This window comes from Ursus maritimus, unplaced genomic scaffold, assembly GCF_017311325.1.
Source record: "Ursus maritimus isolate PB19 unplaced genomic scaffold, ASM1731132v1 scaffold_6, whole genome shotgun sequence".
NCBI lineage: Eukaryota > Metazoa > Chordata > Mammalia > Carnivora > Ursidae > Ursus > Ursus maritimus.
The window spans coordinates 31,552,532-31,570,054 of NW_024426774.1; the positions used below are offsets into that span (position 1 = coordinate 31,552,532).

General features: G+C 41.9%; 1 protein-coding gene across 2 annotated transcripts in view; it reads right to left on the bottom strand.

The window, feature by feature from the left end:
• The window catches only part of SLC8A1 (solute carrier family 8 member A1), a 317,880-nt gene that overhangs the window by 16,892 nt on the left and 283,465 nt on the right, over positions 1-17,523 (bottom strand). For both annotated transcript variants that reach the window (XM_008700195.2, XM_008700194.2), the window contains exon 7: positions 10,578-10,853. In XM_008700195.2, coding sequence (XP_008698417.1) covers positions 10,578-10,853 — 276 coding nt within the window. The remainder of the gene's footprint in view (positions 1-10,577; positions 10,854-17,523) is intronic.

Consider the following 17,523-nt stretch of genomic DNA (forward strand, 5'->3'; position numbering starts at 1 on the left):
AGCTATTTTCTCCTGAGCACAAAATACAGGATTTATACGTGCTGAGCTAAACAAAGGTTATCAGATATGGTCACCAATAGATTTGGCATTTCTGGGTCATGTGCCAGGCAGGAAAGGTGGCCGAGGAACGTAAGGCGTTTTATGGGTTTAAATCCCTTTCTGGAATGAAGCAGAATACCAACTAATAATACATAGTTTATGTTTCATTCTTGGGAAGAGGCAGGATGTGAGGTCTGTGTGCTGAGGAACATTGATGGCATTCCAGCTGGCTTTGAGCATAAATGCTAAGTACCATGATTTCATGTCTGTAGTACGCACTATCCCCAACGGATATTAAAATGCTTTTACAGTCACATGCAAGATTTGCTTTTTAAATTGAGTTACCATTTTGTTTGCCTTCTTTTCTAAAAATACCAAGGGTCCTTAAATGTGTTGCTTATGCAGTGCCCATGACATGGCAATTAAGCTCTGCTTTTTTGTAGCACGCTTTTTTTTTCTTTTGAATTTAGTAATAATATGTCATCCTGTGAGGAGCGGGACAGGGCACATGGCCTCTGTTCAAGGCCCTGGTCTCTACTCTCTTCCTAATGGATCCAGGGGCCAATGACCCGTGTCTACAGGGTGACATGCTGGGGCCAGGGATAAGAGTAAGAAGCTGAACTCATGAGAGTTCCCTCCTTAGCATTGTGTTATAATTACCTGACTGACTGGGCCGAAGATATTTAGGCTCTATAGATCATTAAACAGGGTGTTACCCAAGATTCATAGTGCCAATTCTAAATACCATGGTGTGATATTTTGCCCCAGCGATTTTGAATATATGAGCCAAGATTACCGTTGGGGGGAGGATGGTGAGGTTGCTTTAAAGGGGGCACAAATCCATATCACAAAGCAATGAAGACCAAAAATACCTCACACTTGTAGTTTGCAAATGGCTATAGAGATTTTGTGATGGACAAAACAAAAATTGTTTTAAAATCTTACAGAACCTGAGGTGAATTCCTACATTTTGCATTACTAAAATATAATTACTATCCTGTAGAGAATCCATGACTTTTTTATATTAAAATTGGTCTTTGTAAAATGTTGAAAAAAGGCAGTCTGTGGGTCAGGAAGTTACGTTAGTGGTTGCGTTGGTCAGGAGGCAGAAGTGGGGATTACCTGTCAGTAGGCAAGAGGGATCTTACTGGGGTGATGAAATGGTCTAAAACTGGATTAGGGTAGTGTTGCAGGGCATTGTAGCTTTGCTGAGAGAATCACTGAATCTCATCCCTCAGTGAGTGACGTTTCTGGTATGTCTCAACAAAGTTGTTAAAAAATGCAGCCCAAGGCCTGAATTTGAAAGAAAAGAAATGTGAAAGAGTGGTTCTTGAAATTTTTCATTTTCATTATCTTATTTTCAAATGGGAGAAGGGAAAATGAAAGTTACCACCTCAATATTATTTACAAGGCACTTGTAAGAGACCCGTGCTCTCGTTAGTCCCCTTGGAGCAAACAGGCCTAAGGCCTTCAGGGCACTTGATGTTTGCTCCCTTTGGAATACACCTTGAGAGGAAATTTACATTCATTCACGGTGCACATTCATAACACCAGCTCTCTGAACACACACACACACACACACACACACACACACACACACACATATCACACATACCCCTGAACAGGGGGATATTTCTGCCAATGTCCTTGCTTTGGCTGACCTAGACTCTGTAAGAAGGCCCAGGTAAGACCAAGATGAAATATTTTTAGCTTCCCTTCTTTTGCACTGTGATTTTGTGGGACTGAGTGAAGGTGGCTGGTGTGGGATTGGGACACTAATCAGAAGACCGCGGGGCTTCAGACTGGGCATGACTCATGCTGAATTCTCAGCTGCCTGGACCACCTCCTGCTAGGGGACTTCATGGTGAGCATCTTGGTCCCCCTCCAGACTTGTGCTCCATGCCTGCTGCCCCAGGAGACAAATCAAGGATTGTAACTGCCAACAAAAAAACTTAAAAGTATTGAATACAAATTCTTCTTTTGGGCCCTAAGAATAAAGGATGCAAAAAGTTTTGGAATGGGTCTTTCCCAGGTTTTTACAAGATGCTTTGGGTCTGTTGCATGTAGTCTATTCCCTGGTGTTGTTTCTAGTTTCTGATAACAGGCAGTTCTTATGCCATTTATGGAGCAAATCTTGTGAAGTCTGGTATCCAGCCTTCCTTTGTGTTGCTGTGTCCTTATATTTGCTTTTGTAAGCTGTTTTCAACTCCTGTGATATCACCTATTTATAAGAAAGTGTGCTGAAACACAGTGTCTTACCTCCAGCTATCAGGTCCCTGGCATAAGGTTGAGATAAGGTCCTAGGGGAAGCCCTCTGAGGGATTAGGGCTGCCTGGTGCTGCACTCTGGCTGTGTTCCTGGGTGGCTCTGCCTCTTGGCCTGACCACAATCGGAGAGCCTATTTCCAGTAGTGCTGACCTTTCTTGCTGGCAAAGAAACTGACTGCTTATTAGGGTATCTGCAAACGAAATATACCTGCCCTTTAGGATCCTCTTGGGGGAACCGACGTTAACGCCATGGGGAAATCACGGTGCAGAGTAAAGCAATTCTGTTTTCATTCCCATTTAAGCTGATGTGAAATGTTAATCATCCAATTAAATATGTATACAGACTGTAGCTACGGCACTTCCTCTTCAACCTGTGGCTGAGTGGAAATGCCAATGTTCAGAGGATTAAGCTCAGAGAGAGTAAAATTGCAGGAAACAGGAATACAATTGGGAATGTCCACCTCCCCAGAATTCCTAACATAGGACCGTAATGAAGATGGGCTGAGAATTTACTTGGTTTGCTATTTTCGCTTGCTGTGATACAGCTGAGCTAAATACTGGCGGGCCTAATCCCATTTATCAGTCCATCGAAGTAGGAAAGAGATCTAACGTTTTTTGAGCAGCAATCATATGCTAGGCCCTGTGCTGGGTCCTGGATAAGGGTGCTTTCATGTCATCCTCACTACGACTCTGAGACAGATTTTCACGTCCCTGTTATTCAGGTTAAGGAACTAAGGATGACAGGAGTTAAGCAATTTGCCTCTAGGGGTGTCATACGTCTTGTAAGTGGTGGGGGTGGGTTTGAACTCATGTCTATCTGACTCTACAGCTCATGTTCTTTTATACCTCCTTGTGGGTATCCATTAACACTGCACTAAGAAGATTTTGCATAATTTTTCTGATATTGAGAGAGTTAACCAGTTCATCTGTGAGCCCAGAAATGAGAACACTAAATCTGTCTCAAGTAGGATGGAGGGAGAGGAAATGATTGCATGGGTCGGATTCCTTGTTGTTCTCCAGGGTAGATCAGATGGCTATGGGATTTCAGAATGGGTGGATACAATTTCCCCTGAGAAGTGTATCTGATTTGCGTGGGGTGCTGTGTTTCCTTCTGACCCCATCTCTGTTGTTGAGTCGGGGTAGGCTGAGTATGTGTACTGATGGATGCCGTGGACAGTCACCTCCAGCGGTCCTACTCCCAGGCTCCTACTTGTGCTCAGAGACTTAGAAGACCTGCCTTGATTTCCAGAGTTGTCGGTCTTTGCAGAACATGACTGCTGGGAGAACATCCCTAATATGTCCTTCTTGGTTCCCACTGACCCCAGTGCCTGGCCGGCCGTGTATCACAGGAATCTCTGGTCTTGGCACAGAATGACCAAACCTCCTTTTGTGGTCTCTTCCACTAGCAACACATGGCTGTTCTGATGAGGATTATCTTGCCTTTTTTTTTTTTTTTTTTTTTGGCCAGCTATGTTTAAAAGCATTTCTAGTGGTCTTAGTGTTTAAGTTTTTACATGTAGGAAATGCTAAGTATTTATGGGTATAGAAATAGGCCTTTATCATTCTTGAAATTTTTTGAAGCATGTACTCTACTAGGTGTTTTCCATGCCAAAGGGAATAATGATAGTGCTTGATCTCAAAGAGCCTGAATATAATTCTGCTGCATGATTTGAAAGTGGGAAATACTAAATTGAAACAGAGAGTAATTTCCCCCAAATTATAAGGTATGTGGGAAAGAATGTATGGAATGCTTAACTTTAAAAATGAATCTAAGGTGGAAAGACAGAGTGGTTGGGCACAGATTATAATAGAGACACAATTTATCATTGATTTAAACTTGAACTGAATATGAGCAAATAATTCATTCTCTGTGAGCCTTAACTTCCTCATGTGACTGAGGACATTGGTGCTCATTCTCTTTATGCAATAAAGTGCCTTTTAGACAGGGCTGCCACTATATACATCCATGGGCTATGGTATCCCATATATCTCCAGGGGTATCATTGAGATTATGGTGATCCTTTGAGATTGCAGTATACAACCTGCGCAACCATACCAGTTACTTTAGGATCCACTGGGAAATAAAACAGCAAGATACAATAAATTGCAATGTCCTATTACCCAAGTATACTATAGAGTATTGTAAATTTTAGAGTTATTAGAGGTCAGGAAACTAAAAACTAATACATGTTAACGATCCACAGTGAATTTTTTTTTCTGCAAAAACAAATGTTTTCTAGCACAATGTCGAAGGGGTAAAAAACCCCTCATTTTTAGGAGAAGGGTCTAAGGGACAAAAAAATAAACCTCAGAGGAGACAAAAGTCACTTCCTATCACTTAATGATATAACCTAAATAAGATAATAGGTAATGTAAATACAGTGTGCATGCCTAGCACACAGTGGAGCGATGTGCTAAGTATTTTAAAATTTCTACCTCTGCTCATTAAATTTTTCCCATTCATTTTCATTTTCTGATGGTTTCTATTCCTTTCAACACTTTGAGAGTTGCTATCAGTGTAGACAATGATAATTATTTCCTGGATTTTTTAAAAAAAATTTTATTTATTTATTCGACAGAGATAGAGACAGCCAGCGAGAGAGGGAACACAAGCAGGGGGAGTGGGAGAGGAAGAAGCAGGCTCATAGCGGAGGAGCCTGATGTGGGGCTCGATACCATAACACCGGAATCACGCCCTGAGCCGAAGGCAGACGCTTAACCGCTGTGCCACCCAGGCGCCCCTATTTCCTGGATTTATACCAATTTTCAGTCGACAAGCTGCTCTGAGGTCCATCGTACTTAATCCTCTCATCAATTCTGCTTAAATTGCCATGTGTTATCATGCCTGTTTTACAGGCAAGAAGACCAAGGCTGAGTCAAAATATTGATCCTACTCACACCATGAGCAATGGTGGCAAGTCCAGCTTTCCTGGATTCAGTTCTATGTTCTCCTCGCTATAGCCCTCGGTGCACAGTCATTGACACCACGCTAAGAGAACATAGTGAACTGCTAGGATAACCGGTTTTTTGTCAAATTCTTCCTATGACAGTTAGAAATCTGGAAGTAAGTAACTTAAAAATAGCACACATTTTCTCTAAAATAAGGTTTTATTTTTAACAAAGGTTCTATATACAAAATGGGAAAAAATGCCTCAAATCATCTATTTTCTTTCCCTTCATGACTTAAAATTTCTAGTGAAATAATTCCTACTTGACAAAGCTCAAAGGATATCTAAAACCCTGGAAATTAACAGGAAATCTAACAATGCCAGAGGCTAAGAAACAGTCCTAGGATACCCAATTTTTAAAATGTTGTGGTCCCAGCAGTAAACAACTCATAATGGGACGTTACAGGGTAGCAGGCGAGATTCTGGCACAAGCCTCAATCAAGATGTATGGAGAAAGACCAAGGCAGAACTGAGTGAGGTAAAAATATTCCCAACTCATTAACATCTAAGAGTTTTCTCTGTAATTAAGGAAGAATGCTTGCTTCTACTTGACTCCAGTAGGAGCAACAGATGAAAGGAAAATCCTTGTTTCAAATGTGATATAGCAGCTGGAATGTCTTGACCCAATATACCCAGTTATATCCAAGTAAATAATTGTAAGCTAAAAGAGTGTGTGATAACAGGTAGTGCCTAATACAAAAATGGCTGGATTCCAAACTTCTTGCATTAATTTCTCTTGAATTTTGAGCCTGTTTTCTATAGAAACAATCTGATACAACATAGTTAAGAACCCAAGCCAGGCTACTGCAAAATGCCTATTTAACACAACACAGAATATATCTAAAGTTTTAAAAACATTGGCCTGAGTTTTGGATCTTAAAAGCAGGGATGATAGCAGAGAAAAGAATGAAAAAGAGACAACATATCTCTCTCTTCATCTCACTTTCCATCATAGCCAAGTTGTGAAAGAGGAGACTCAGTGCTCTGAAGTTATGCTTGCCCTTCTTGCCACAATAACCTACCCACATATATTCCTCAAGAATAAGCCACACTATAAAAGTATCTACTGTTCATTTCCCTCAATCATAACTTTAATTCTTTGCTGTCTCTAGAAGGTGTTAAGAAAACCATCTGATTTAAGTAACTCATACTAATGTGTAAATGACTGATTTGTACATTAATTTATAGACACAGCACGTCTACACACACACGCAAACACATGGGCCGATTCAATTGCATTACTTATGTATTAGCTAGGCATCATTTTAGGAGCCAAAGATATGAGAGAGTGAAAGGGCAGGGTTTCTGCTCTCATGAACCTTACTGGGAAAAGGTAGACAATAACATTCAAAAGCAAACCAAAATGTCCAGAAAGTAATAAAGACTCTACTGAAAATAGGGTGATCTACTTCACGTTGGTGGTTAGGAAAGGGCTCTTTGATGAAGTGACATTTGAGGTGAGATCTACTTAAAGAACCAGTCTCGTGTAAATGAAGGGGAAGAGCATTTTAGACAACTAGTGCAACCTTGAGAAAGGAGTGAACTTGGGGCATGGAGGACAGTAAACAGGCCAGTGGGGCTGAAGAGCAGTGGGCAAGGGTCAAAGAGAATGGAAAGGTGGGGAGGGGCCAAATCCCATAGGTCTTTGTAAGCCAGGGGGATACTTCTGAAGTTTATCCTAAGTAGGGAGCCCTTGGAAGATTGTAGGCAGAAATGTGTTCTGATTTACGTCTTAAAACACTCCTTAGCAGAAGCATGGAGACAGACAGCAGGCCCTTGTAGGAGTCCGAAAGAACAGCCTACCTGGACTTGGTGGTAGAGAGAGAGCTAAGTGGGTCCCGTGAAGAAGCACTGTAGGGGTAAGATCTGCAGATGTTATGAATGGCTTGACTGTGGGGATGAGGGAAAAGGCATCAAGGACACTGGCTAGATGATGATACTGTTTTCCTGACAAAAGGTAAGATCTGGAAAGAATAGGTTTGGTTGAAAGATAAGGCCGTTGGGCAGTGGAAATAAGCAGTTCTACTTTGGACACGGTGGTTTGGAGCCCCACCTTACACATCCAGCATCAATACTGGGAGGGCAGTTGGCATGTAAATCTAGAACTCAGGCAAGTTGAGGTTGGGGATATACATTTGGTAATCACTGGCGTGTTGGTGGCATTTAAGCCATGGAGACAGGTATGATGGGCCGGGGAGTGAGCCCAGACAGGGAAGAGAAGAGAGCTGGAGACCAGGCTCTGCTTACTCCAACATTTAGAGGTACAAGGAGACTATGCAGGAAACCCCTCTTCTCTAGACAAGGAGCTCTGCAGAGGGTGATTCAGGAAAAGAAGACTCTTGTTCTCTTAACAAGTGCGAGTCTTTAAGGTCTTCTAGGCATACCTAAGCTTGAGCCCCTTCATTCCCCATGACCCTCAGGAGTCCTCCTCCGCCAGTAGATTATTGAGAGCACCTGACTACCAGTGGTGTGAGGAAGCTCTGTCTCACCTGGAAAGGCATAAGCTCTTTTCCGCCATAGATTTTGCATATTATATATAAAAAAAAAAACCCAAACGCTTTAAATGAGATATTTTAAACATTCAGTCCTGCCTTAGGGCCATCACAAGCTGAGAATACAAGGGTCTCGCCTACAAAGAGGTGGCAGTACGTCAAACTCCAGCTTGGAGCCCTTCTACTTGAGGAAAAGGGTCAAGACATCGGCCTAGAGAAAAAGCCGGGCCTCGGGACCAATGCCCATTAGTGGTAAGCTTCGAGTGAAAAGAATTCGTCCCTTTTATTCTACCTGTAGCAACTGGGCTTTGTCATCCGGGAATAATAGCTTTTTTTTTTTTTTTTTTTTTTTTGAGGAGTCAGGAGATATACTAAAGCACTGCTCTGAATCATCAGGGTTCAAGACTAAAGTCGGAAATATGTTTGTTCAGCATCTTGTTCGATTTGCACAGCTTTTGGGGGGCATGTCTGTGTATAGAAATAAGATTATGAATATATTGTGAATATATTGTGAATATATTGTGTGGGGAACCTGCCACACAGCTCATATTGCAGCAAATTACAGGAATTCTCCTGATAACAGAGCAAAGAAATCTGTTTCCCGATGGGAAGAATTTATGGCAGGGCAGGGAAACCGTTTTGACAGCTCATGATTCTGCTGTATTCTCCCCAACAGCCTTTCTTACCTCTTGATGCTCCTACCTGGGTCCTGAGCCGGTTTTAAGTGGCAGAACAAATGATTCCTCCAAACACTAAGGTTTAGTGTAATCCACATTTCATGTTACAGAAAAAAAAATTAACGATGCAGTAGGGCCGCCAGTTTTCAAGAGAGTTTAATATAAGAGATGCACAGAGCTACTTTGGAAGACTAGTATATAGGAAAAGGAGCCAGTTTTGAGGTATTGAGATGAGGAGCAGGGAAATTTAAAATGTATATTTTTAGAAACAGGGATTTGATGTAGTAAAAGCCTTTTTTTGATAATTTGGAAAACAAGAGACGCATTTGGTAGGACCAACTGCTGACTTTCCAGAGAGGTAGGTTGATTTTGAGTAACTCTGATGAGAGACGTAATTTTGCTTTCATTTTCATAATTTGCACATATTCTCCTCAAGGGTTAAACCCAGGGCCAGAAGCGTGCGCTAACTTGGGCACCATTCGATACAGAGATTTAAGCCTTAGGGAGAGTAGACCCCAACACATATTCCTAGAGTAACCTGAGATAGAGCGATGGGTAACCGTTATGTTTAGCTCCTTTTGGTATATATGTTCTCCAAACAAAACAACTCACAAAATGAATATTTTAAGGTTTTCCTCCTGCTTGCTAAATTTCTGGTTATTTTTGGGGGAAAAAAATCAAAATAAAGACCAAAATTGGAACTGCTAGAAACAGCTGGTGTTGAGAGGGAATCTGATCTCCTCTGAGATCAGCAGTCAACTGGAAGACTTTGCATGGTTCGACTCACTGAGACAGTTACACAAGGACCCCCTAAATCCCCTGAGTCCTCCATTAACTCACTTACACCAGAACCCCATCAGGCCCCTTGACCAGGACTCCCACATGGTCGACCAGTTGGATTATACCATGGGCAATGGCTCACCACTATCTGGACAGTTTATTTCTGGTTACTCAAGGATGAAGTATCCAAATCTATACTGGTCAGATCATCGTCACCTATTCATAAATAATAACAAAAGTTATTGTCTTAATCAAATTCCTTCTATGCTTCAAATGCTTTACTAGATGCATAATTTATAGGTGTTTTCTCCAGTCCTTACCGTGATTCTGCAAGTTCAGTATGATTATCCCTATTTTACAAACAAAGAAAGGCTCAGAGACACCGAAGTGATAAATATCTGAGTGGAGAAGAACAGCTAGTGAATTCCAGTGAAGAGATAGATAACATGATTTAAACTGCACTTGTTTTCAGAGTCAAACCCAAAAGCCAGGGTTAGCTGTATATCTGTCAAGATGTCAACTAGTACTGGGGCCTGGGTCCAGGACTTGGGATACAGTAGGCTCCGGTGTGCACCAGGATCACCTGTGAGCTTAAAACACGCATGTCTGGGCCCTTCCTCTAGATCTACCCACAGGTGGATGGTGGGTTGCAGGGATTTGCATTTTTTAAGCAAGTACCCAGGTAATTTTGATGGTCACCAAAGTTTGAAAATTACTGCTGTCAAGGTCACATTTTGGAGGATGATTTCTTCGAAGTCTGGGCAATTACAATGAGCTACAGTTGTAGATTGGAAGAAAAATTTAGCTTACAAGGAATGCATGAAAGGACATCCATGAAATGTGTACTTGGCCTATTTGCTTTGGCTGGGATTACTTTTGCCCTGTCCTGATCAATGTCTCCTTTTTTTTTTTAATTTACTCACATTAACTTTTGGATCAAGAGAATATTGTATCAGGTCTTCAGTAAGTATTTATCTCAGTTACTCAACCACTACAGTTTCGTGGAAACTATCCAAACGTTAGTAAATATATAAAAGACAAATTTTGTGCTTGAAGATGATTCTGTAATTTTGTTTTGTGTTTTTGAAAGTGCTCACTGTAATGGGAAGCTGATCTATCGATCTAGCCATCAAACCAATCTCCAGGCAGTCCCTCTGGGAATGCCTTCCTGTCCCCATAATGATCCTGACCAGCCTTCTAAACTTGAAAAATGTCATGACAGTCTTCTGGCGGTGACATTATTTATATGTCTGGGCTCTTGCCTTTCATAGGCCTGTTTGTTATCACAGTCCTTGAAATTGTGAGAAAGAAAAGGTCAAGAAGGCGAATGGGCTTCCACATCTGGGGGACATCATATATGAATGTATTCTCTACCTGGTACCGAAGTTCCGAGCGCGACGAACACGACTGCAGTCACAGAATCTTTCAGGCCAATGGTGCATCCGAAGTGGGAAGCCAGGTCTCCTATGAAAGCTGTCAGTATGCCGATCATGAGGATGGAGACAATGAAACAGGCCCAGCCATTCCAGTATTCTGTAGGGGGGACGAAGGCGAAGAGGACCTTCCAGAACACAGTCAGAAAATGCATCACGTAATCGAAACAGGAGGGCAGCTTCTCCTCCCCACATTCGTCATCATCGTCGTCTTCCCCTGGAGGGAGGAACGAAGCACAAAGCATCACAACCTGGGCTCAGTGGGGTCTTCCTCTCTCCAACTCCCTCCTTCCTAGACCTTGTCATCCCTCCCCTCTGAGTAAGCAGGAGGTCATTGAAGCAGGAGGTTATTGAAGTTTAGGATTTTCTAAGTGTCAATCATAATTAACCAATTAATTAAGCTACCAACATACCCCCTCACTGTGGTTGATGGGTCAATGGCAAAAACTTAAGCCACCACCCACTCCTGGTGTATGCAATCAGCACACCCTTTCTACTGTCCTATCACCTCCAGTGGGAGTTGTCATTTCAGGGAAATGAAAAGGATTTCTTCCAAAAGACTGGGAAGCCCTGTGCCAGGCTCAGAAAGAAGCCTCTTGACAAAAGATAATGATGACTAGAGTTCTTCTAACCAAGTTTCTTCCAGCTTGGAGCCTGACTCTGGGGATTCATGGTTAAATAATGCACAGTTCAAGGCCCTCAATCACAGCTCTGGGCCCTACATATTTCTTCCGCTTCATCTCTTGCAATTACTTCAAACTTCATCCTAGCCAAAGGAATTATTTGCATTTTTTTCAAACCATAAGTACTTTCTCCTACTTTCGTCCTTTAGAACTAAATGTGTTTGGCAGGTCCTCATCCCTCCCTCCCTCCCCTTCCCCACTCATCCTTTAAGACTCACTTCCTTTGCTAAACCTCTGATGGCCCCCCTTGCCCTCCAGCCAGGGCTGGAAATTCCTCCTCAGAGCTTCCATAGCCTCCTGACACTTGTGACACTAGATCAGTGGTTCTCAAACTGTGGTCCCTGGACCAGCAGTATCAGCATCACCAGGGAACCTGTTAGAAAAGCAAATTCCTGGCCCCACTAGAATCAGTAACCAGAGACCTGGGGGTGGGGTGGAGGGCGAGTGGCACAGCTAATTCTGAAGCAAACTCAACTTGAAAACCAATCTCTCTCTAGACTGCCATTCACTTCTCCTGTTGACCACAAGTCCAGCGAGGGCAAGAGTTTGTTCATTTTTGTGTCCCTAGTGTCTGGTCCCATCTTCAGCATGTGGGATAAGCTGGCTAAGGGCTTGCTGAATGACTGAATGCATGCACAAATTCCCACTGGCTTTATATAACTGCTTAATTACACAATATATACACACATAACCCAAGTCTGCCAATTACATCACAATCAGTGCATAAAGAAATGCACCAAGCTTACTATTTAAAGGAACCAGGAAATCAGTAATAGTATTCTAGAACAGACACTTCATTTATAATGGGATATAATCCCCACTCATATATTTTAAAATTGGGATACTGGACGTCAACTCTTCTTGAAGTGGTGGCAAACATAATTTCATGTGTTTTGTGCCATTTTGGAAACAACCCCTTGAAGACTTTGTTCACCCCCGTCCCCACAAACTTTGTCACCAAGGATCTACTTTCCTTTGTCCAGCTAATGCCATTGGCAACAGGTAAGGCTGTCAGACTTTCTAGCTGACCGTGTGACCTGAGATTACCAGCAAGGAGCAAATATGTGCGTTTTCTGTGAGGCCCTCAGTGGTGAGGCCATCTGGTGCAGATCATTACTGGGAAAACCCTGAAGGCAAAGGAGCTTTGAAGGAAAAGTGCCTCTTGCAGAACACGAAAAGAGGAATGTCTCCATTTATCACAAGTCTCATGTCTCAGAAAGAGAGACGAGGCTATGTCTTGCTCTTCCACGAGCATACAGCCAGAATTATTATGCAAACAAACTTTGGGAATCTGTGGAGAAAACAGCCTCCCCTTTGAGGTTTTGGACTGTCTCCAGAGCAGTGTTGGGAGGAAGCCCCCAGGAGAGGAACAGAATCACCTCTGGAGACTAAGGTAGGTCGGGAACTGAAGTCAGGCGGCTGAAAAGCATTGTCGACCATGTTGAAGTGACTGATGGAGGCCCTTAGTCTGAGGTGACTCTAATGCCTTGCTGATCTGTGAAGGCAAATCCCAACCTAAGCCACATCCATTTCAGTAAATACACTCGTATCTGAGAAAACACAATTTTAGAGCAACCAATCCCAAGCAGCCACCTAGGCTTTGCCAAGTAAGGCAACCACTTAAAATTTCCTCGCTTTGCTTCCGCCTCTGCTCTACAAAAGCCTTTCCCCTCGCTCCTGTCCTAAACCACTGTGGTTTGGCTCTGCCTGATTTGAATACATTATTTGTTCAAATAAACTCTTAAAAGCTTTAATGTGCCTCAGTTTCCCTTTTAATAGCTGTTTCCCGTAGTGTCATGCTGTATGGTTATTACATATTTCTAATATTTTGCCTGAAAGCAGGAGATGATTTTAAATAAAAGCCCATGTTATGGGCTGAATTATCTTCCCCAGATTCACCTGGTGAAGCCCGAAGCTCAGAATGTGACTGTGTTTGGAAATAGGGCTAAAGAGAGAAGTTAAAATGAGGCTGTTAGGGTGGAGCCCTAATTGAATCAGGCTGGTGTCCTTGTAAGAGGAGGGTGGATACTGGGGTGCGTTGACACCAGGGATGCCTGCATATAAAGAAAGACCATGTGAAGAAACAGCAAGAAGACAGCTCTTCTCCCAAATCAAGGAGAAAGGCTTCCGGAGAAACCAAGCCCCCCCACACCTTCCTGCCCACACCTTGGTCTTGGGACATTTATCTTCCTCAACTGTGAGAAACTACATTTCTATGTTTCAGCTACCCAGGCTGTGGTCTTTTTTTGTTATGGCAGCCCTGGCAAACTAACACAGTCCCTTCGGAAGCCTCCTGTGTCATGACAGGGATATTTAAGGCCAGCCATTCAGTGTTTCTATTACCCATTCCCTTCTTGTTTGCTCATCCATTGCTTCTTTGCTCCTCCTTCTACTTTTCTTCCCATTTCCCTTTCACCCTATGCTTTAGCTCCAGGAAGAACTTACTGTGAAGGCTGCAGTTGTTCAGGTTCAGTTATTGGAGAGAAAGAGGAAGAGGGGAATCATGCTAATCCATCCTCTACCTTCTCTCCTCCCCTACTCCCCATCCCAGAGAGGGGAGAGTTGCTCGTACCCTACAAAAGCTCAGGGAAAGCACCAGATTTTACGGTTATATTTATTTTGTATATGATCCTTATAAGTTCCTATATTCTGTATTTTTGGACATTTTATAACTTCATAGGGTATATGATTAAGACAATTTGGAAAACGCTGAATTTTAATCATTTATGGAAACAGATCATTCTGCCTGTAATTCTACAAAATTACTTAATTTGGGGTGTCTAAGACTCATTGTGAAACCGAGCAAGAAAGCAAATAGCGAAGCTTCTCAGAAGAAATGACACTTATAAATCAAGAGTAGACATTATAGTTGTCTTCAAGATGGAAATAATAACACCTTTCCCATGAGGGACGTGCAAGGGAGTAATTAGATCATCTCTTCACAGTGAGGATAGTTCAAGGTAATGATGAGCACAGTGGTGAGTGTTATTGTCCTCCAGTTAGGATTATCCTGTGTTTCCCTGTCATTACCTAATTGCTTAGTCAACGTGCTGTGTCCTGAGGTTGCAGTCTAGAAACAAAATTTAATCTTGTCCTCTGGAATTATCTTCATGATCTATACGTGTACAATGCAAAATAAGTGTGTGTGTGCGAGAGAGAGAGGGACAGAGAGACCGAGCAATTTCCTTCTGTAGGTTTCCAGCATTACGAGGTATCTGAAATATTTTAGCACTTAAGTCTGAGATGGGAGGCCCATCTGTTTTATTACATTTGAAAGTAGAAATGGCTTCCTATCCTCTTCCCTGGGATCACACTGTTCTTTATACATTTTAATCTCCAACTCAGATGCCATTTAAATATTAAAAATGACCGCTGACTGCCATGTATGGTGCACAATTACTTTGTCTTGGAGAAGGAAAAAGAAATACGATGTTCATCCATCACCATCAGGACTATACTTTAAAGTTTGTTCCTTGCAAAGAGCAGTGGAAGATAAAAAACAAAAACAAAACATCTGGCGCCTCTTTTCTGTGACGGCACAGATAGTAATCTGCCAGTTCTGTACGTGCGCAGCCAGGCTGACTGGAGGCTGCGTAATCCTTTCAAGTCCCTCCTCTGCATTAGCAAAGAAACAAGCAAGTTGGGGGAGGGGGACCTTTTATAGGATCTCAAGCGAAGGATCTTCTTATCTCAGAATTCTTCTTTTCAGCTTTATGGATTCCCCTAATGGAAAGATAACAAGCTGCATTCGATTAATCCTTCCGTGGTCCTTCCTATGGTTTCCTTGAGATATGTTGGACTTGCTAAGGATAACTCCAAAAATAGCCAAATCATTCAAACCACCGACAGAAGAGAGAGAGAGCATCACTTCAACTACTGCCATAACAGAACTTGGCACTGACCCCGCTCTGGATCATGAGAACAAAGGCGGCACCGGAGACCTGCACTTGGCACATAACCGAGCATTTAATGTAGACCAGGTGTTAGTGTGCATCCCACCGGAGGCGCTCAGGGTTTGGCCTCAGGGAGAGCTTTGATGACCGGAAAAAAGGCGACTGAGGTGTAGTGGACACTTAGGTCAGAAGACTTAACACGATTTCTAGTTCTCAGAGCTTTTCTGGGAGCAGGACTTGACCTTCCTGAGCCTCAGCTCCTCAATTGTCAACTGAATTTCCTAACTCCCCCATTACCGATCTGTTGTGAGCACCGGAAGAGGAAATGTGAAAGTCTTTTGTAAAACTGTGAACCCCTTTACAGACAGCTGTGCCATAGTCCATCACTGTTACTTGTCAGAAGGAAGGCAGTAAATCAATACGATCTGAGTATCCTGGTTTCACGAATCCATATTCTGGTTGAATGAGTCATTATCACCACTGCTTCCCCAAGCCGCTTGATTTTAAGAAAAAGGGAGAAAGGAACAGAGAGAGGGAACATGATAGGGTGTCTCTTCAGTGACAGGCACTAAACAAACTTTTTCACATACCTGATCTTATTTAATCCTTACAATAATGCAGCCAGGTAGGTATTATTAATCCCATTGTACAAACGAAAATCCTGAAGTTCAGAGTTTAAGTGACTTTCTAAAATAATCACGTAGTTGGTAAATGGCTGAGTTGGGATTTGATCTCACAGCCCAGGGAACATTGTATTACACATGTTGTCTTGTTGAAGCAAGTTGAGTATAGCATCAATCACATTTTGATTGGAAGTCTGACTTTGAGAATACTTTTAATGCCTGGTGCTATATAGATACAATGTTGCCTATTTTAGGAATTTGAAAACACTGATGCACCAGGTTTGTATTGTAACTTATTTTCTAGATGTGATACATTTTTGGTAGAGTCAGCCACATGATCTTTCTCAAGACCTTGGGGACAAACTAAACACAGAAAACAAATAAATGGAGGGCATCATGGCTGTGACCATTTTGGAATCTACTTGAGTAGAGCAAGTTCTCATTTCCATTTCTCATTGTCAAAGGTCAACCGTGTAGTTTTGAATCAAACACCCTGGTTTACATCTAGCTCTTCACTCTTGAATTTGGGAAACTGGACTACATTGTCACAAGTCTGTAATGGAGAGCAGTTTGGGGAATGCATGTTGCTATGAATCTGAGGAAGGGTCTGACTTTCAATTACTTTTAGGTATTTACTCATAATTAGTCCATTTTTATTTTGCATGAGTATTCCCTCCAACTAAGGAATAATAAGAATGATCAGATGCTTTCCAGGAGTGTGACAGAGTGGATATAGGATGACAGAGTGGATAAAGGACAGCCAACCACACTGTCGTCCATATGATCCGAGCCCAGCAAGTGTTACTTGACAGCCCCACGTAATATACAAATTAATAACCTTGAAGCCGGATCACTACAGCGGTTTTCTACATTCAACACACATTGTTTGGGGCCTAAGTTCTTTATGAAATTTTATTCCTTTTTTTCCAACTGGGGTTGATTTGATTTTGTGTCCCTTTAGTTTCTGAGCACAAAGATTTTTTGCCTTCAAACAAATTAACAAGCTTACTTAATTGAAGGGGCTTTCTCCCCCATAGCTATCACTTTTTTTTTTTTGTAACCTGATAAACAGTAATTACAAAAAAAGTTCTTCTCTTCAGTTGTAGATTTCCATTTCTCTGCTTTCAAAGGTACTGACGGAATCATAATATGTTTAAGATGAATGAAACCTTAGCAATCTGCAAATTCATCCCTCCTCATTTTAAGAGGAAATATGACAAACTATGATTTGATTGAATTTCTTGTTCTCTAGATTTCTTGTATCTTTCCCTCCCTCTCCTCTCTCATTTGATACATGAGGCTTGAGTTGAACCCAGTGGCTTATACTGTCTTGCTCACTCAGGGATCTAAAAAAATTTCTTTCCATTTCCCCTTTTATGCATTTGTATCTTATTTTCAGTGAGAAAACATTTATTCATCTCTTCCCACTCATAACAGTTTCTGTATGTCACTAAATTCAGTAACCCAAAGATTCATCCCCAAACAAGAATTTACCTCTTGTTCTGGATTTTGGAGAAGTGCTATAAACATTTTCCTATAACCTAATGGTTGGGAAGTACTTACTTATATATTCTCTGACGAAAAATAGAAGATATCAGCAATTTTTCCACCAGGTATATTGCAAGATAATTCCTTATCAAGAGAGATCTCAAAACACAATTTACTCAGATTTCTAGATCTGTGCATTG